Raw genomic sequence first — 21,992 nt, 5'->3', positions numbered from 1 at the left:
GCGTTTATGCTAGGCTGACTCAAGGTGCTGTGGAGCTTCAGCAAATTATCAGGGCTAGGATTTATTTTTATTTTTTTACAACTTCAGATTGCAGAAGGAAGGAAGGAAGAAGTCAAATTCAAATCCAGAAAAGAAACTAATCTTACATGTCTATTTTACAAGAATTGCCTAAAATGACTTCTCAGCTGCGTTAAGCCTTTTAATCTGCTGGGACTGAAAATTCCCTCTTGCTGGTTTTGAAAAAAAGGATGACAATAAGGCGGTATTGTATGCCTCTTCTTTGGTAATAAATTTACACAGGTGGAGATTGTTTTCCTTCCTTAACACCGGGCTCTTGGTTTCCTTGACAACCAAGACATTTTATATGTCTGGGTTATCTGGGGAAACATTTAGCTGCTTTGGCAGGCTTGTGACACTGGTGAGAAAGAATGAATGAAATCAACAACAACAAAAAACCCTACTTAGAAATTAGGTCATGAGTCAGATCCCCAGAAATTTTTATAAAGGAAGAAAAGAAAATGCAAAACTGACCATCATGACTGGGATGTGTTTGGAGTGTATTGTGTTAAATCAGGGGTCTTCAAACTTGGCCCTTTTATGACTTGTGGACTTCAACTCCCGGAATTCCTCAGCCAGTGTGTCTGGCTGAGGAATTCCGGGAGTTGAAGTCCACAAGTCATAAAAGGGCCAAGTTTGAAGACCCTTTGTTAAACTATCAACTATCCCTTCCAACTTACTCACTCCTATGAAAAGGGGAACCATTACATACCAGGAAGTTTGGCTGTATCAACACACACAAAGCATCTTTCATTTTCTATTTTCCTTTTCTTACAAGTACAGTAATCATAAATCAACCAGTTAGGATTGTTCTGAAGAATGAAGGCTGTGCCATAAAGCAGTTCCCACAGTTGTTTAAACATCAGCAATGAAGCAACTATATTAAATATCTCCACTGGCTTAAATACATATGAATTCCCACATCCTGGCATCTAACACCTGCAACAACATTCGTCCAAATCCTTATCCCTGCACTATTTTTGTAAAGAAACTTAAATCACACTCACATAGTAGCAATTTTTTGCTCATAGAAAAATACCCAGATAGTGGGCTCTTTGTTTTCCACAAAACCCAAGCAAACAGCTCATTTAGCAGGTCATCACTTTTTTTTTCCTGTGCGCAGAAATTAAAATTAACTTGACTTACTAGCTCTGATCCGTAAAACAAGATACCAATGCCAACCAATGCTTGAAAGGAGATAAAAAGAAAGGGACTTGAATGGTTTAATTTGAAATTAGGACAGATTTAGTTATGCTCATTGAAAAGAAGGAAGATGATTTTTGGTTCTCTCAAAACATATGGCAGAGAGAGAGAGAGAGAGAGAGAGAGATAGATATCCTGCCTATTCTGAACAGAAAGCTGATGGATCACAAAGCATTCTCTCTCTCTCTTTTCCCCACTGTGACCTCTGTCTTGCAACACATTATTGCCTATCATGTTTTTCCAACAGAAATATGAAGATGAATGAAAAGAAACCTATAAATAGATTTCCTACCAAGGGGATCAAAAACAAAATTAACATTCCTTTGTCATTTGTCCATTTTCAAGAAAAAATTATGTCTGAAGTAAGACATTATACAGCATACATATGCTCAATAAAACCAAATTGGTTATCTGAATTAGCTTGGAAAGCAAGTTTATTTTTTTAAAAAGTCCATTCTTCCTGATTAATTGCACCTTCCTTGATGGTTTGGATTAGCATTTTTTTTGTAGCCAAAGGAGCAAAATTTCTTCCCTGACAGGATTATAATTTTAAGTAACAAAAGATGCAACATTTTCTTTTGCAAATGAACATCCAGCACAAAAAACGGTGAGAATTATTTTTCATATCAATAAAATAAATAGCTACCTAACAATAGAAAATGGGAATCCCAGAACACTTGTTCTTCTCACGCTTAGAAATCATAGCCAGGGTGGAATATGATAAAACAGATTGGCTCCAGACTAGCAAAGAAGTAAAATAAAGCTGTATGCTCCATCGTTATTCAACCTATAGCCATAGTTGCTGATAGGCAGGTGGTGTGAAAAATTTAATAAATAAATATTAAGAGAGGATGGATTGGAAGAACATGAATGTGATTTTAAAACTGGGGGGAGAAATATACCCTGTCGTATGCTGATATGCTATTCTGATAGCTGAAAATGCAGATGAACTGGAAGCTCCGAGGAGCAATGAAAATGGAACTATGATTAAATTATAAAAAAGAACAAACAATAACAAGTCCAGAAAGATGCCTTAGAACTGTCAAGGAAAATATTAAAGTGATGGATAGCTTCTGCCTTTCAGAATTGACTTTCAACAGTAAAAGAATCAGCAGTCAAGAAATGGGCTGTAGACCAGTGCTTGGTAGGATAGCAACGAAGGCCTTTTTAGAATGTCAAGCTATGGCATGCTGCCCACCTTTTATCTGACTTCATTAAAATTTGTTGTCCTGAAATTCTGTGTAGGTGATAGACTTTTTTGAGATTTCCCTGTCTTAGCTCCTCTAGTTGAGTTAATATTGAGTGCTTATGAAAGCTAAAAAAAAAGAAGAAAGAATAAAAGAATAAAGCTGGATATGCTGTTAAAAACCATTTGTCTATTCATATTTGCTAACAAGAAAACATTGGGAGGCCAAGTTAAAAAAAATCCTGTAAGAATGAAAAAATATTGACAACCTGAAAGAGGAACAGGGGAGGCTGAGTGGTGGCAGTGCTAAGAAAACGTTCATTATGACATTCAGAACTACAGACAGAGAAACTACTGTATCACAGCCTTAGGCAAAATGGCCTTCTCCTTTTTTCTGGTTCCCTTCAAAAGAAATGGAAACAAATTGAATCCAACGGATTGAACTGAAATAGAATCACGGGATGATCTGAGCAGGGGGCCTGAAAAAAAGGAAAATAAAGGAAAATATCTCTAACATTTTTGGCCAAAATCCATTGCTATGGTTCTTCTCATATTCCTTTGGGTTTTGCCACGAATAACCTTGAGGCACGGTTGTCAAACTTGCTGCGTCACGTGACATGTCGCGACATATTGCAACTTTTTTTGCATTGCTGGAGCTGGGGTGGGCACATCCTCCGCATGATGCAACCAGCCCGCGGGCTGTCCGTTTGACACCCCTGCCTTAAGGATTCAAGAAAAGGGAAGCCAGGAAAGCAGCTCCTACTACAGGCTCTATTGACTCCCTCTGGGCAGAGATAACCAAGATCCTAGCTTAGATCCTTGATGATGCCCTCAGCTTAAAGGGCATTTCATTAAGCCCAGATGCTAGAGCTGAATATGGCTCCTCATATTTCCCCCCCCACCACCACTTTTTAAAAAATATATTATTGCCTTTGATATCTAGACCGGGAGGCCTTGTGCACGGTCACTCATGCGCTCGTGACCTCTCGCTTGGACTACTGCAACGCTCTCTACATGGGGCTGCCCTTGAGGACCACTCGGAGGCTCCAACTGGTGCAGAATGCAGCCGCGCAAGTTGTGTTGGGAGTCTCCCGATACTCCCATGTTACACCTTTGCTCCGTGAGCTGCATTGGTTGCCGGTTGCCCTCCGGGTGAGATTCAAGGTGCTGGTAATGACCTACAAAGCCCTACATGGCTTGGGTCCGGATTACCTACGGCAGCACCTGCGGCCGGCGTCAACTTCCCTCTGTCCAGTGCACTCCCACAGAGAGGGCCTCCTCAGGGTGCCTCCGATCAGAGAATGTCGACTGGTGGCCCCCAGGGGGAGGGCGTTCTCTGTGGGCGCGCCAGACCTGTGGAACCGCTTGCCGGTTGAGCTCCGGATGGCCCCCGACCTTCGCTCCTTCCGGCGGGATCTAAAAACTTATTTATTTGAGCAATCCAGCCTGGTCTGATGGGTTTGGGGTTGGGTTTTTAATATGGTTTTAACTATTGTATAGGTCGGGCATAAATTATTTAATTGTTTTTTAACTTTTGTACTTTGCTTTTTAATATTTATTGCCCTGTATTTATTTTAATATTTATTGTCCTGAGTCCTTCGGGAGAAGGGCGGTATAAAAATTAAATAAATAAATAAATAAATAAATAAATAAATAAATAAATAAATAAATAAATAAATGTAAGCTGAGATTGTAATGAAATGCATATCAAACCAGAAGTTGTGGGATGGAAACAGGTGATACCAACGTGCACAAAACAAACGACTGAAGATGGAGACCAGGACTTCAGACTACAAAGCAACATATGCCTTTTCCCGCAACATCAAATTGTTGCCTAAGTAGTTTGAATATTCTGCTGGATTTCAGTCTGGCAGGAATGCATATTCAGCAACAGAAGACAGTTTGGTTATCAAACTTCTAGCAGAAAAGGGTCACTTTCTTCAAAAGTGACAGGAAGTTTCGAGCAGGAGGAGGGTGAGGCAAGTCTTATGATTTGGGCAGGAGGGAGGGAACTGCAGAAGCATGTTGAATAGGGTGGCTGCCAATCTGAAATTAAGAGAGCGTGGAGAGGAACTCAGGCCTTCACTTTAGAGGAAGACCTATCGGGCAGCTTTTAAGATTTGTGGACTTCAACTCCTTAACAACTTTTAAGACTTGCAGACTTCAGTTCCCAAAATTAGCAATTGGGCTTCAACTCCTTAGCAACTTTTAAGACTTGTGGACCTCAAGTTTAGCAACTTAGCAACTTTGAAGACTTGTGGACTTAGCATCTTTTTAAGACTTGTGAACTTCAACTCCCAGAATTCCCCAGCCAGCATGGCTGGCTGGGGAATTCTGGGAGTTGAAGTTCACAAGTCTTAAAGTTGTCAAGATTGGAAATCCTAGATCTACATGATGGATCTGCACACAAAAACAGAGTTGGATAATTTCTGTGATTTTATTCTTTTATAACAGAGAGTTCTTGGCCTATCATTCTTGAACCAATTACAAAATGTCCTTATGTTTTGAGACAAGAATAGATTCCTTTCATTGTGGTTCTTTGACCTGGTATTGAAAAGGAACAGCAGAAGTGGGGAACATAGCTGTGTCATGTTACCCAGGGCAATACTGTGAGCCTTTATAACAAGAAATAAATAAATTAGGCTGGGAGACTTCAAACTTGAAGCCCATTTGCGAGGGCCGAATAAGGAAGCCACAACAGTGGTAAGATGAATGAAGCCAGGGCACAGAACATTTTAAAGGGAAATAATAACAACACCAGCAACTGTTAATCTCTTTGTAATTCATTCCACTCATATTTAGCCTATCAAACTGCATCATCCAACTGGTGGCAAATATGGGAGACATTTTTATTAGTCCACCAAAAGGCCCCCATCTACTGGCTCATTTATAAAGGCAAATCTTTTCCTATTTCCTTATTTCTTCTGAGTTCCTTTCATATTTTCTGTTATGTATTGGCTCAATGGTAATACCACGTGGGTTGCTGGAGCAGCTAACGGCTCTCCAGCAACCCAGACTACAAGTCTCCAATGCTGCTATTGGCTGTCCCTAGGCGGCAAATGGTTGCTTCAAACCTATTGGCTGCTGCTAGACTATATATTGCGGCTGGTTACAGCCCAATTCTCTGTTAAGATCTTACAAGCAATAAACCATGAGTTTTCCTATACTCACTTGCCTCATCTTCATTCCTGCACCAAAGAACCTGCTACACAACACTGGCGATGAAGGTGGGATCCTGCTTCCCTGAAAAAGAACTGAAGTCTCAGAGGGGAAGGCAGCGCACGCCGGAGGGAAAAGGCATTTCCCCCCCACACTCAAGGTCGGCTAGCAACCTATGCTAGTGACCTCGTGCTCAGCGGACTCATTCCCTGAGCCTGGAAGCAGGATAGGAAGAAATCGCAGGAACCAGCGAGAAACAGAATGCTGAAGGTCAGAAGACTTTGAGAATTCGATGTGAAGCATCCAGAAGAATGGCCATCTTATTTGTCCCAGGTAGAAAACTACCTCTGGGCAAACCAAATCGCGGAAGAACGCCTCAAGGCCGCAAAGCTACTCTGCCTCTGTGGCCCAGCAACCTTTGATTTGGCCAAGAAACTCTTCGCTCCAACAACAATACAATCAGTCTCTTAGGCGGACCTCAGGAAGAAGTTAACCGAACATTTCCAGCCCAAGATGTCTGAAATGGCCTGGCATTTGACCAGAGAGTGCAGCAAACCGGTGAATCAGCTTCAGAATTCATCACAGGCCTGAAGCAGGCCGCACGCCTTTGCAAATTTTTGAACTTAGAAGAGAGACTACGAGATTGGCTCATTTGCGGGCTACGGAACCGAATGTTTCAACAAAGACTCTTTGCCAGACCGAATTTAACGTTTTCAGAAGCACAAGACAGAGTTTTGGCTGACGAAGCCACCGAGGGTACAGTTCAAGCAGTCCATCCTGCCAAAACGACAAAGCATGAAGAAACGGTCCACCATGAGGACGCCAAACGCGCTGAAGAGTCCTCCGAGGAGGAAGAACCAGAAATCAACAAACTTCAAAAGCAGCCCAACGCGCAACAGCACAACTGCTAGCAGCAAGAGAACACTTACAAGGCCGTTCTCTTACCTAGACATAAGGGGTGCGGTGGCAGCCATTTTCGCACAGATTGCAGATTCCGGTCAGCTACATGCAGAGCCTGCTGGACAGGCCACATCGCAGCAGTTTGCAGAGCCTGCCAGAGGGACTGGCCACCCAAACACCAGTCAGAAGAACCGACTAGGAGAGGTACTGGGGCCCAGGGTCTGGTTAGTGTGGGGCTTTTCAGAAGCCATAGAAGCGTGTGCCGCACTGGGGCCTGACGCCCCCTCAAACCTAAACTAGGAGTTCCTTGTAAAATGGAATTGGACTCTGGCTCTGCAGTCTCCATTATTTCTCAAGACACTTTTGATTTCGTGTAACAATTGGGCCAAACTGAGGCCCTCAGACATAATTCTAACTGACTTTCAAAATGCTCAAGTTAAAGTTAAGGGAGAAGCCACCTTGACTGTAAAATTTAAGTGGTTTTATGGGCACCTGGATGTCATAGTAGTAGTGGGCCAGAGAACGAGTCTAATTGGACTCGATTGGTTTGATGCCTTAGGTATTCAGATTACTGGTATCAATCGGACACAAATTGCAAGCCTCTCATCACTATGTGAGGACTATGTCGATGTTTTTGATTCTGCCCTAAGAGCATACACAGGCCCGCCTATCTCATTCAAGCTAGACCCCAAAGTAGTTCCAATTAGGGTTAAGCCTCGAAGGGTCCCCTTTGCCTTAAAACATAAAATTGATTCTGAACTTGACAAGCTTGTAGAACAGGGCGTTTTACAGCCAGTTGATGGGGGGGGGAGTGGGAAACTCCTATAGTCACCCCACTTAAAGCCAATGGGGAAATTCACATTTGTGCTGATTATAAATGCACCCTAAACAAAGCCCTCAAGCAACACGCGTACCCAGTTCCAGTGGTCAACCACATTTTAGCCTCCTTGCAAGGGGGTACTATTTTTGCTAAACTTGATTTAGCACAGGCCTATCAGCAATTGCTGGCTGATGAGGCCACAGCTGCGGCTCAGACGATCGTGACTCACAGGGGGGCTTTCAAAGTAAAACGCTTACAGTTTGGAGTCAGTGTTGCCCCAGGCATTTTCCAGGGAATAATGGAACGCACACTCAGGGGCATTCAGGGTGTCTGCCCTTATTTTGATGATGTTCTTATTGCTGGGGAGTCCCCAGAAGTGTTAGCCAGCAGGCTCAGAGCTGTTTTACAGAGGTTTCGTGAAGCAGGCCTCAAATAAAAAAAAAAGCAAATGTAGTATTGGGGTTCCTTCAACAGAATTCTTGGCATTCAGAATTGATGCTAACGGCATTCACCCTGCTGAATCTAAAGTGAAGGCCATTAAAATGGCTCCTAGGCCCAAATCCAAAGGGGAGCTACAAGCATTCTTGGGTCTCCTTAACTTCTATCACACCTTTCTACCTCGTAAAGCAGCATTAGCAGAGCCTTTGCACAGGCTTTTAGATAAGAAAGCTCCATGGAAATGGACTAATTTACATGAAAAAAGTTTCCAGGACTTAAAAACACTATTGTCAGAAAAGTCCACTGTAACTCATTCCAAAGAGTCTAAACCAGTATGTCTTGCATGTGCTGCATCTCCCTATGGGGTGCGGGCAGTTTTAAGTCACTTAGAAATTCTGTCCATACAGGACCTGCCTGAATTTCCCCTCCATGCTGGGGACATTGCTGCTGAAACAGCTACAGATAGAACACTTAGCAGAGTACTTTCATGGGTATACACGGGGTGGTTGGATAAAAGCCCAGGTTCTGAATTTCAGAATTATTTTGTCAGAAGACATGAGCTTTCTGCCCACAAAGGGTGCATTTTATGGGGAAACAGAGTCATAATTCCCTTTTCCCTAAGAGACAGGGTTTTACAATCATTACATGAAGGCCATCCAGGCATTGTCAGAATGAAAGCTTTAGCAAGAAGCTACCTTTGGCCTTGACAAGGACATTGAGGCACAAGTCCATGGTTGTTATACATGCCAGCAATCTAGGCCTGAAATGCACAGGCTCCAGTTCACAGGTGGGAGGAAACGCACACTCCCTGGTCTAGCATTCACATAGACTACGCTGGGCCTTTTCAGGGCCAGCTCTTTCTCATAGTGGTGGACAGCCACTCCAAATGGCTGGAAGTAATTCCTTTCATATTTTTTATTATGTATTGGCTCAATGGTAATACCACATGGGTTGCTGGAACAGCTAATGGCTCTCCAGCAACCCAGACTACAAGTCTCCAATGCTGCTATTGGCTGTCCCTAGGTGGCAAATGGTTGCTTCAAACCTATTGGCTGCCACCTAGGGGCTAGACTATATATTGCGGCTGGTTACAGCCCAATTCTCTGTTAAGATCTTACAAGCAATAAACCATGAGTTATCCTATACTTGCTTGCCTCATCTTCATTCCTGCGCCAAAGAACCCACTACACAACATTTTCAATCAAAGAGGCGACTGAAATGTGCACCATTACTGTTAAACTGTTTTACCTGGGTAATCTCTGCAATCCATGGAAGAAATTCATGGGATAGATTTTTTTTACTACATCCTTTGCCTTTGGTTCCTGTTCTCAGCTTCAAAATTTTTACATTTATCGAAAACAAGGGTAGACATAATATTTGCAGTCAATCTTCTTCCTTCTTATTTCCAGAGGTTTGTCATCTTTTCATGGAACTCCCAATTTTTTTATGCATTTTTATAGCTGAACTTCTTCCACTGCCCACCCCATTCCCTCTCAGAATGGCTTTTGAGTGCCTTTTTACTAATAGATTGGTATAGTCACAGGTACTTTAAAAGGCTTTTGAACATAGACATATTGTAATATCACTCTCAAGCTTCCACATTCAATGGCATTTTATTTATTATTTTATAACTGATCTTCCCTTGATTATGACCTTTCTCTGAGGAAGGATTTTGCTTTCAAATCGCCACATAAACATAGACAAATGCATAGATTGGGCAGAACAGGGATACTAGCATATTATTTTCTTTCTTCTTCTACAGGACATGTGAAAGGATTTTTTCTAATTCAGAACTGGAAACTGTGACATGGGCAGATTCTATGATCACTCAGCTGTTGAATGTTTGGAGGCATATGACATTATGTCACTATTGGTCTGACAGATACCCCTAACTTAAAAGGATTCCAGATGTATTTAAACATGTACTGAGAAACAGGTGAGCTGGAATCTGGAAATCTTTAACAAACCCTCCCTCCCTGCCTTTAAACAAGCCTTGAAAATCTGGCTCTTCCACTATGCTTTGCGCTATGCAACTGTTGGATCTCTTTTGGTTGGGTTTTGTATAGGGAAGTAGAATTTTGTTGTTCTCTCTGTGTGACTATTGTTCTTTTCTGCTCTTTCTTGATATTTATCTTTTGTTTTTGTTTTTAAAAAAAGTAAGCTGCCCAGAGTCATTACATAAAGTTAGAAATGTTTTATAAACGAACAAACATGACCTACCAGACAACTATGCCCAGTGTTGGGCACAGACCCGCTAACCTAGGAATTAGTAAAGCAGTAATTGTAAGAGAAGGACTGGCAGAACCTGGGGGTGGTGTTAAAAGAGGGATCGGCCTAGAATCTTTATATAGCCACAAGCAAACTAAGTCCAACCTCCCTTGAATTCCCTTTACCCTTATCTAACTTCAAATAGGTTCTAATGATTAGATGAGAAGATTCCTGTGCATAGGATATAGAGCAATAATCAGTTTAATTGGATCTTCACATGTAGACCTGGTCTTTTGTGCCTGACATTAACTTTATGTAATAATAATAATAATAATAATAATAATAATAATAATAATAATAATAATAATAATAATTATTATTATTATTATTATTATTATTATTTAACTGTTAGCACTTGTTTGGAGTTAAATAAGTGACAACAGGTTGACTTTAGTTAGCTTGTGGCTACCTAGGGATTCTAGGCTGAGCCCTCTTTTAACTCTGCTCCCAGGTTCTGCCACTCTTTCCCCTACAGTGATTCTACATTATTTGTATCTGGGCATCTGTCCACTTTAGCAAAGCCTTTGTCAATCGATGCAGACTCTCTCCTCCATCTCTAAATGCCTACTGACCAGGGCCTCTCCTGCTATGTAACCTACCTGCTTGCTGGGTCCTACCCTTGATAGGGATACTGCGCGGGCCATCACCTGCAGCATTGAAGGCAAGGACAGAGATGAGGTAGGAAGTGTAGCCCGTCAGGTTCTTCAGTTTGACACCACTCTCTGGTAAGAAGAGTGTTTTCACTCTTTCAGTTTCATTCTGCCGCTGAGCTTCCCAGAAATAAATCTGTGGAGCAGGGGAAATTGAACGCAATCAGAGGATATAGAAGGGAAATGTGCAGGAGAAAATAAAGAGGCAACAGGTTATAATAAAGATACTTACTTCTCTCTTTGGGTTTGGCACATGAACCTATTCTTCCATTCCAAAATGTTGACGTGAAAAGTCATTTTTTTCTAAACTAGCAAGTTTTCGTTCCAGTGGTTACATATCACATCTTTTCTTTCAGAGTTGTATCTCTTTATGTAGCACCCCCCCCAAATTATCCTAAGCCTCACACCTGGATTCTTCAATAGCATCTTCGAGACACAGTTGCATTTAACTGACTCTTCAGAAATAAGCTCTTTGACAGTGTTGATGAATTAGTAAACTATAATGAAGATTCTTAATGAAGTGATTGTAATGTATTGGGTTAGTTCACTAATGGTTGTTATAATCAGTTGCTGTGTATGTTTGAAAAGAGTCTCCAACTGTCTTGGAGTAAACGGCTAGCCTGCAATTTAAGCGGGAAATTGTTCTTTAAATTGATTGGCCGCCACCTAGTGGCGGCACTGTATAAATAGATGTCAAGTGGTTGTCAGCAATAAAGAGCAGTTGTATTACATCAGTCTGGTCAATGTCTGAACGAACGCAATACGTAACAGTGATATTTCAAGAGAAAAAATTAAGTCTCCCTTAAGTAAACTTTAAATCTTGGTAAACTCAGGGCTTTTTTTGTCATAGAACGCTCAGAACGGAGTTCCGGCATCATTTTTGGATGGAACCTTGTAGGGTAGGCAAGGCGGGTTGTATGATATGTGTGAGTTCCGGTACCTTTTTCTTTTACAAAAAAAGCACTGGGTAAACTACATTGTCTTCTGGGATCTTTTATAATTTTCCATCCTAGTCTATATCCATGAGATTTCCTAGTGTTCTCCCATTAAAATACTAACCAGTTTTGACCCTGCCTAGCTTTTCTGAGACCAGCTACAGCGAGCTAGGTGCTGCCACCTAGCCACCACAGCACACTGGGAAACTGGAAAAGCAATGGCCCATTTAATAACTGCCTAACTACCTGAAGAATTCAAAGATGCTTAGATGTCTGCCTTACAAATACACAGGTAATAATTACACAAGCATTACCTCTCCCTTGCTTCAAGATAGACATCTGTTTAAGGTTGGAACTTGATAAAGCATTTCCCTTTTTCTTTTCCTTAATGTAGGAAAAAATTGTCGTGATACTTGAACTGTGAAACTGCTAATCAAAGCTTAGCAAGTCTGGGTGCCTCCTCCCAGATTATTTTCTAGAGGGAGGAGGGTATTGAGGAGAGAAGGATTTGGGAGGCAGGAATGCAAGAACAAGTCTCAGGGAAGCTAAGAGTCCCACTGTAGGAAAATCTTCATCCATCAAAGGCCAGAATTAGAAATACATCTAGTATCAGGAAAGGCAAATATTAACAAGCTGTAGATGTGCAGTACTATGAAGTCAACTTATTTATAAAACATTTAAAATTCTTTAGCAACATGAATTTGTTTATTTTAATGTAAATACAGTGACTGCACTATCCTAAATCTTCCCCACGTTGCACATAATGACCTTACTCAGAGACAAAGAAATAAAGGAGGAAAAAAACATCTAAAATAGAAAAAGTTTTAGTGGCATCAGCAAGAAAAAGAGATCCTGCAGAGGTCTCTCAGAGTTAATGGGGTTTTGTTTTCATTTTGAAGAGCAAAAAGAAAAGGACATTCAGAAAAAAGAGATGTGTGACCAGGATGAATCTCTAAATGTGTTTTTTTTATTGTTAACTATAACACTGTTCCAAGAGTTTTTAAGCAGGGTGCAGTGGCCTAGTGGTTAAAACGCTCGGCTTGTTGACCAGAATGTTGGCAGTTTAAGATTTGAGCACCATGCAATGGGGTGAACTCCTGTTCTTGCTCCAGCTTCTGCCAACCTAGCAGTTTGAAAGCATGCAAATGCAATTAGATAAAAAGATACCATTTTGGTAGGAAGGCAGCAGTGCTCCTTGTGCCTTTGGCACATAGCCAAGCCGGCCATATGACAATGGAAGCACCTTCGCACAATGCTGGCTTCCTCCGCTAGGAAATGGAGATTAGCACCCTCCCCTAGAGTCAGACAGGACTATACAGGGGAAATCTTTACCTGGTATTTTTATGAAAAAAAAAAGTCCCCACAGAACTCGGAAGAAATAAAATAAAATTAGTGCAGGTTCGAGTCCCACCAGGCTCAAGGTTGACTCAGCCTTCCATCCTTCCGAGGTAGGTAAAATGAGGACCCAGATTGTTGGGGGCAATTAAGCTGACTTTGTAATAATGCCGCTTGGGGTGTGTGTGAAAGCCCTAATAAGCAGGCATATACATAGAATGAAGGCTACTGCTAAGCTTGTAAGCCGCCCTGAGTCTTTGGAGAAGGGCGGGATATAAATGGAATTAAAATAAATAAATAAATAAATAAATAAATAAATAAATAAATAAATAAATAAATAAATAGAAATGAAAATGTATTTTAAAGCAGAGGATCTCACTACAGTAGGCGTATTCCTTTTAATACTGGAAAATATCAAGATTAAGTTTATTCATTCTTCCACTAGGCAAGACTGTGTAAGTAATTAATTCTTAGTCTTGATTTATGGGGTGAATAGAATGATACACAGTGCAATTCTGAAGTCATTTTTGAATGATATCCAGATTTCCAAAGAGAAGCTGGACCTTCCATGAAGTCATGGTACCAAAGAGACAGCAACAAACAGGTTCCATGGCAACACTTCTTGGCACCCTTGCAGTTTCTTAGGAAACAAGAAAGCAACTTTCCTCAAAGGTCACTTGGTTGGCTTCTAACTGTCCCCTTGTTCCTGACTGGACATATGCAGCCAGATGATGCTTATCTAAGAATTGGCAAGAGGACACTTCTGGCTTCATAATGTACTTTCAACTTCACAACTCGGGAGACAATAGATCAAGGTGGCCTTGTGACTTGGGAGAGCACCAGACATTGCTTTGAATGAATATTAGAGCTTTAATTGCATATACTAAGGTCACAAAACCAATATGTTTTCTGGAGTACATATCTGTCTTACCACTGCTGAATTCCTGCATTTGTGTAGGCCAGGGGTCTCCAACCTCCAGGCGGCAGCACACTAATGGGCCGTGAGCGGTTCAGAACCGGGCCGCAGAAGTGGCAGGCAAGTATGCACACAAATGTGCACATCGCCACTTGCGTGAGCTGCGCACATAGTTGCCAGCCACTTGCGCAAAACCATCTCCTCTCCCCCCCCCTCCATTCCGCAAAGCCGGAAAAGTTAAGGAACTCTGATGTAGGCATTTAATCCCTAAACTATACTATACTGTAGTATATTATAATATTTAATTATATAAATTATATAATTATATAATTATATAATTATATAGGGGTTAAATTATAACTCTCATAGTATAAGGATTATATTATTACATTACATTACATTATAATGTTATTTTACTAATTATAAAGGTTAAACATATTGGTTTGGGTGACTACTGAAATAATATAACCTGGCCTTTTCATTGCTCTTGCCCTTGCTGTATTTTATTTTATTAATCAATTTTATTATTTCTTCATTTGATTGTTGTGAGCTGCCCAGATTTGGGCAGAATACAAGTTAAGCAAACAGGTAAATAAATAATATATGGCTGACCTGCCACGCTAGGAATGCACTAGTATTGTGGAGAAGGTTGTCCTTTATACTTTTGGGACATAAGCAGAAACAAGAATGAAGCTCCCCCAGGAGCAAAAACATCCTTGATGACAGCATACAGAGGCACCAAGACCCACTGTTCTATTTGTAGCTCAATAGCACCTCTTACAGGTAAAAGATGGAACTGTGTTTTTTTTCTTTTGCTTTGTTCATTTTCACTTTAGCTATGGGGCTGCCGCAGACTTGCTCACATTATGAAAGAGTGGCATGTGTATATGTTTATTATTTATGTTCTGCAATTCCTTTAAGAGCATAAATTGGTATATACATAGTGATATCCCCACTTATTTTTCTCCACAAAAGTTTTTTAGGGTTGATTGGACTGAGCAAGAAACAGTGAACCAGTGAGCTTCTGTGGTAGAGGGCGAACTAGAATTGGGTCTTCTCTGTTCTACTCTAATATCTTAACTGCTGCACAACATTAATTGTTAATACACAGGCTGCATGTGGCTCCCAATGTCTCATTTCGCAGAATCTCAGTGTGGGAAGAAACCATTATGTTTGGTGCAAAATTCCATATTAAGGAATCCCTGAACATTCCTGTATAAACACATCCAATGAAGGAAGACCATCACCTCCCATAATAGTTGGTTTCATTATTGAACTGTTTCTTTCAGACTTTTTTAAACAGAACTGTAGACTGCCTTCCCGTAATTTAAGATTATTACTCAATGTTCTGCTCTCTGGAATGATAGAAACTAGGTCTTGTTCCTCTGTGTGACATCCTTTTAAGTACTTTTAATATTCTATCAAGCCCAACTCAATTTTCTCAGTTTCTCCTTGTATGTTTCCATCCCCAGTCACCCTTCTTGCTTTCCTTTATACTAGTTTCATTATTTTTTCTCAAAATGAAGTGCTTGGAACTCGGCATATCTCTTCAGGTGGTTGGACAATTTTGGATGCCGGGCTACTACACTGGATAGATCAGTGTTTCTCAACCTTAGCCACTTTAAGGTGTGTGGACTTCAACTCCCAGAATTCCTTGGGTGGTGCTGGCAGGGGAATTCTAGGAGTTGAAGTCCACACATCTGAAATGGTGAATGTTCAAGAAGAAACACTGTTCAAACCAGCTGTAGTATCCCAGCGCGCAAAACAGTGCAACCAATTTTGATAGAATTATGGAGTATTTTTCAGGGTTTGGATTAGATTTAGAGAATGGAAATAGGATTGCTGACACCTCCTGAGGTTGGGTTGTGTTCCTTGAAAAGATGTTCTTCCCTATTATTAAAACAACAACAACAACAACAAATAGGCAGAATAACACTTGCCTTTAAAAAGAGCAAGAGGGGACTGTAAGATGCAGAAAAATATTTGCTTCTAGAAAGAGAATCTCAGATTAATCTGTACCAGCAAAAACAAATGAGAGTACTGTGCTACCTTAAGGACTAAACAATTAACTTGTCATCTCCAGGATGCCTGTTTTATTACCAATTATTTTTTTATGAATGACCACAGGTAATACTGTAATGATCATTATGTTTTCCTATATTTTATTTCACGCTGATTTCTACCCACCCTCCATCAGTGTATACAACTATAACTCTGGATAATTCTGTGCAATTCTAATATTCAGCAGACATTAGTCTGTGAAATGTTATGGATTAATGAACATGCTAATTTCCAGTATGTCATAAAACTTTGCGGTGCCATCTAGCCTGACGCTGGACACTAATCTTCATTAATGCAAGCATTCCCAAAAGATTAGCAACAAAGAAGAATATCCTGTGATGTATTTATGTAATAATGACAGAAGAAGCGGCAACAGCAGCTGTAAGCCTGTTCCCAATTTGTATCAGGCATACGATTCTGGCTTCCACCTTTAAACATTCCTCAGGGTGAAAAGAGCACCAATCCACCCCCCCCCCCCAGGAAAGATCTTCCCCTCCCCTCCGTTGCATGGTTGGTTATCTTGTAGCCTTGAGGGGTCCACGGTGCTCTCTGAGCTTGGTTGTTTTCTTGGATTGCGGTGCACTGATGATGTTATTTAGTTTGGGTAATAAAACCTCTGCAAGAAAACAACCAAACTCAAAGAGCACCAAGGAAAACCTCATTTCAACCCTGAGCTGCAAATAATCTTTATCGGTACCTTGTAGCCTTGGATGTCTCCGTTCTGTGTCTCAGGAGGTGGTGGCTCCCAAGTAATGTCAAGTTGGGTAGCCGTGATGGTTTGGATAACTACATTCTGTGGTGCAGCTGTAGGGACTGAACAAAATGAAGAGAATGTAAGTCAGGAATGCACTAGACCCAGAAACAAATACATGCCTCATAAAAGTGCCATGCTTTGGCCACGGACTTGCTTTTCTTTGGATCCAGGCCTGCTGGTGTCCTCCTGACAGTTTTGTCTTTATTGAGGAAAGAATGGATCTTTTGCTTATTACTGGTTGATTCTAATGGTTTTCCCAACAGCTGACCCAGACAGCAATAGCAATAGCACTTAGACTTGTATACCACTTAACGGTGCTTTACAGCCCTCTCTAAGCGGCTTACAGATTGAGCACATGGCCCCCAACAATCTGGGTCCTCCTTTTACTGACCTCGGAAGGATGGAAGGCTGAGACAACCTTGAGCCGGTCAGAATCGAACTCCTGGAAGTGAGCAGTGAATTAGCCTGCAATACTGCATTCTAACCCCTGCACCACCACGGCTAACCCTATCCAAAAACTCTATGATTTAACCCTGAGTTAATCCTACATACCTCAGATGGGCAAGTAAATACATGACACAGAGACCCAAAGTAGAAAGACTCCTATAAAGCAGATGCTCAGCTTACCAGCTTCACCAACAAAGACCTCTTGGGGGGAACTGGTGGGGCCTTCACCCACAGCATTGTAGACACTCATGCGGATCTCGTAGCGACGGTGTTTGTTCAGATCTGGAAAGATGGAGGACATCAATGATTGTTTAGGAGCATGGAGGAGTGCTCATTTGGGCTGCCTCCACAGCAGCAGCACATACTTTCTGGTTAGCATCCTCTCATTTTCCTCCCACTACTCCTTGCTCGAGAACCTGGCTACAGTGGCATGTCCTATTTTCCGTCCAAATTCTTTAGATTGGAAAATTGAGGCAGAATATTGTTTCTGGCCAAAAAAGAGAAAGCAAACACCAAACAAAGCAAGAACAAGATCTCTGGTTTATTGCATGGTTTCTAATATGTGAACTTTAAAGGAACAAAAATGGGTCTTAATTATAGTTGTGAGTAAAGATGCTATTTTAAACAAGGGGAATAGAACTTAAATTGTTCAAGGGCGCTTCCTATCACCTCCATTTCATTTCCACGATTCCTGGACCTCATTTCCTCATCTCTTTTTTCAATACCCCAAAGAGGATGTTGCTCTCCTCATCTATTATTTCTCCATTTCATTCTATTGCAGTTGTGATACAGCCACATATGTGAAATGGAAAGCCACTTTCCCGGATATGCTATTTTAAGCTATTGATCAGTGTGGACTACACTTGTTCTGTTACTTGAATGGAGTTCTCAGAATAGGCTCTGTTATGGTTATTTCTTGTAGCATACTCGGGAAAAACCTGCAGAAATCAGCCTTACTAATTTTTGGATTTGGCAAGAGAGGGATAATAGTTATATTATATAATAGGATAATTGTAAACCCCACCTACTACCACTACCTTTAAAGAAACAGCCCTAGTTTATGGCATCTTTCCTTACAGACATGCTAATTGCAATTTGGCATCATCCCCAACAATCCTGTTGTGAGCGAGGCAGAGTTGCTTAACGCCCATGAGCCCAAAGACACAAGCAGAGACAGGAGTACAGACAAAGGAGGGAGTGGCCACTTACTGTCCAGCTCGTATTGTGTCAGGGAGGCCTCACTCAGGTTCCGCATGGCATATGTTGCTGTGGGATGGCAGGTGGCCAGAAGGGGAAAAGCAGTGCAGTTAGCTACATGTAAAGAAACATCTGGACAACACAAGCTAAACTAGGCAACACCATTATTGTGCAAGAAAGCAGCACAGGGAGAAATTCTCAGTCCAAGCAAAGGATGTTAAGGGGGTCTCATGAACAGTGAGGGGGGGGGGAAGAGAAAGGTGACAAATAGCTAGAGAGGGCAAGACAATCAAAGTTTCAAACAAGAAACAAAATTTCCAAGAATCTATTATAGACATTGGGATAGATTGGATATATATGTCCCTTCATTCTGTACTCCATAAAAGCCTCTTTTGCCAACCAAGACCTTGAGCTGCTAAGGACTGACACACTGACACAAAAAAGCTTGCAACCCCAAGAGGACCAAATACAGCTGTGGTTTGCTGCAACAAAAGGTCATAAACAACTGCTTCAGATACTCCCTTCGGTGAAAGTTTTTATGCTGGATGTTTCTGCTTGTGCATTTTTGTAAGTTTATAATTCTGGGCCTGGGTATATTTTCATTAGTAAGTCACTGGAATGATTTGTCTGTAATGCCTTGCAGTTTTTACACAGCTGTCTTATTAACCAGCAGGATACATACATTATTACGTATTGCATGTGAACCTGGGAGAATAGGTTTCCCAATTTTCAAAGTAGTGTTTTATAATGTAATTTTAATATTTCTTGGAAAAGAGATTGCTTCAGACTGATTAATTAGAAAGAGGAATCCTGGACAGTGCTGTTTTGGATTTTTGATGCATATACTGGCTTTTTGCTGGAGTTCAATCATGTATTGCTCTAGGACAGTTACTGAATTTATTAGCATAGGAGGAATTGCACCCTACTGAATGGAAGCCATATCATTGTAGGAAGCATTTTGTGCAATCCTTAGGACCAAGTCTTGTGAACAGCTTGCTTGGGAATGATATTGCAAACTCATTTAAAGGCAATCAGTACAGCCTTTTTCCAGAAGTCTGTTAAGGGAAGTACATTCTGATCGTCTTTAATTCATACATTCTCCCTCTGCAGACTTACGGGTCAACTCTGTCCATCTGGCATTGGGACTGCCCATGCTATGGGCATTAAAGCCTCGTACCCCTTCATATGGCAGCTCCCGATATCGGATGCGAAAGCCTAGCAAGATGCCATTGATTTTGTCCTCAGATGGGGCCTGCATAAGAAGACACAGTGAATGCACAAGTGATGCTTGGAAGCACAGAGTACCCACGCCAATATCTCCAAATGTGACAATTCTGAGGGATAACTTGGTTTTGGACTTTCATTATGTCCCTGCTAGCAGGATGGAATCCATGGATATAGGCAGAAGATGCCCCAAAACTGAGGATTAGTGTGTTGAAGTAGTCCCACTATCCATTTTGGATCCCTCCAGCTTTCTCCTGATCTCATCATTCCACAAGTTGTTTTTCATAATTCCACCCTAAATGCCTTTATGTTACTGGTTCTCTGCCCTCCCCCACTATATGCATACCAACTAGAGTTCACTTTACACTGCAGAGAGGATCATCCTTTCGCATAAATTCTGGGGCACAAGATCAATTTATGATGTCCTGTGTTTCAATAGCAAAGTCAGCTACCCTGTGAACACAGAATCTTTCTTTGTGTTAGTTATCAGCTTGAATAATAAAGTTAAGTGCAAGTAAATGAGGAACTATTATTCTGTTTATTCAAAATAAGTTGCCATCCTGCTATCTTTGCTCAGATTTACTTGTATAAGATTGCATAACTGGAACTCCTTCCCTCTGGAAATCAAGCTTAGAACACTAAAGGTAAAGGTTCCCCCGCACATGCATGCTAGTCGTTTCCGACTCTAGGGGCCGGTGCTCATCTCCGTTTCAAAGCCGAAGAGCCAGCGCTTGTCCGAGGACGTCTCCGTGGTCATGTGGCCGGCATGACTAGACGCCAAAGGCGCACGGAACGCTGTTACCTTCCCACCGTAGTGGTCCCTATTTTTCTACTTGCATTTTTACGTGCTTTCGAACTGCTAGGTTGGCAGAAGCTGGGACGAGTAACAGGCGCTCACTCTGCTACGCGGCACTCGGGATTCGACCCGCCAAACTGCCAACCTTCTGATCGACAAGCTCAGCGTCCTAACCCACTGAGCCACCGCGTCCCTTCCTTAGAACACTATACTATACCAAAGATCGTACAGTATAGTATAAGGAAGAAAAACGTTTCTTTAAAATGTAGGAATCCTTGAGCATTCTGATTGTTTTATTCAGAGTTAAAATGTGGAAATGAATGAAAGAATAAGCTACTCTACCTGCCAGCGGATCAACACGGATGTGGTGGTGTGTGGTGTCACTGACAAAATGGTGGGAGCTTCCTCTGGGGCTGAAGAAAAGAAGAAATACAAGTCAAATACTCAAGCTCTTCTGTGATGAAAAGAGCACCAGGAAATGCAAGCTATGAAGTCATCATTTTTCACAGAAGTTTAAATGACTTCTTTTTGGAAATGAAGATCAAGTGTGATTAAAATTTCCTTACAGATTGGAAGATACCATGATCCTAAAACAAGTTAATTTTCTGGTGGAATACTTCACTAATCTGAAATAATGGAGCCAATTGTAATAGGTTTATCTTGGCCTTTTTAAAAATCTCATCTACCATATGCCTGTCTTAATTTGTTAAAGAACCTTTGTTTCTTCTGCTAATCATTCTTTTCATTAGTTTCTCTATAGATTTTACTCCATTGTATTTTCTATTTTCAGTTTCTATTATAACTCTATTGCTTGTCTTAATTGTGCCTAACACTATTGTCTAAACTGAGCCCCAGATGTATCAATCTGCTCAATTTGTCACAGCACAAAGTTTGGCTCCCACAATAGCCAGCTTTATCTATGGCTTCTCCTTTTGTACTTTAACATAAACAAGGCCATTACCAATAAAACATAAGAGATAAATCTACAACGGGGGAAATATAGCAGTGGATCTGAATAGGGTTAGATGTGAGATGGGTTATTATACAAGTGGGAAACCCAGATAGTAGAGAAGGGGCAAACTAGCCCCCTTCCTTGTTCTTCCTTTGACCTGATTCTGTTTTGTTTCTTTTGTCTAGTTGTTGAGCTAGTACATTTTGAAGATGAGATCTTTTCAGATAGTCTAGGTGAAAGATAATCAAGTTCCTAAGAATGCAACAGTGCACTCACTGAATTCATATTACCTTTTACATTGCACGATCATCTCTTTTCTCAAGAGATGGAGGAAAAAGGTTTTACACTGGGTAGTAATTCATGACCTTGCACGTTTGCATACCAGCCTGTAGTGTGGTGAGTGATTCTGACTCTTCACTGTATTCACTGTCACCGATGTCATTGGTTGCCTTAACACGGAATTTGTAGGTGGTGAATGGCTTCAATCTGCAAATAGAATGCAAGGTGTTGGTTTTTGGTTTTGGAAGAACAAATTCCCACATGTGTGTTGCTGTCTTTTGCTTGCTAAGACCTACATTCTATTTTTTGTTGTTGTTCCAAGACCAGCAAATCCTTCCTAAGGTCTTTGGAAAAGCATTTTGGATGTATCTGTGTGACTCGACAGCTAGTGTTGCTTCCAAGCTTAGAGTTTAGT

General features: G+C 41.1%; 1 protein-coding gene across 1 annotated transcript in view; it reads right to left on the bottom strand.

The window, feature by feature from the left end:
* The window catches only part of SDK2 (sidekick cell adhesion molecule 2), a gene marked incomplete at both ends in the record, with an annotated part of 427,058 nt that overhangs the window by 18,963 nt on the left and 386,103 nt on the right, over positions 1-21,992 (bottom strand). The window contains 7 exons of the mRNA XM_083351383.1: positions 10,631-10,817; positions 16,626-16,741; positions 17,310-17,411; positions 18,339-18,395; positions 19,443-19,578; positions 20,689-20,759; positions 21,681-21,784. Of these exons, the coding sequence (XP_083207509.1) occupies positions 10,631-10,817; positions 16,626-16,741; positions 17,310-17,411; positions 18,339-18,395; positions 19,443-19,578; positions 20,689-20,759; positions 21,681-21,784 (773 nt within the window). The remainder of the gene's footprint in view (positions 1-10,630; positions 10,818-16,625; positions 16,742-17,309; positions 17,412-18,338; positions 18,396-19,442; positions 19,579-20,688; positions 20,760-21,680; positions 21,785-21,992) is intronic.

This window comes from Vipera ursinii, assembly GCF_947247035.1.
Source record: "Vipera ursinii genome assembly, chromosome: 2".
Taxonomy (NCBI): Eukaryota; Metazoa; Chordata; class Lepidosauria; order Squamata; family Viperidae; genus Vipera; species Vipera ursinii.
Note: the sequence above shows the minus strand (reverse complement) of the source record. Positions and strands in the feature narration are given on the sequence as shown.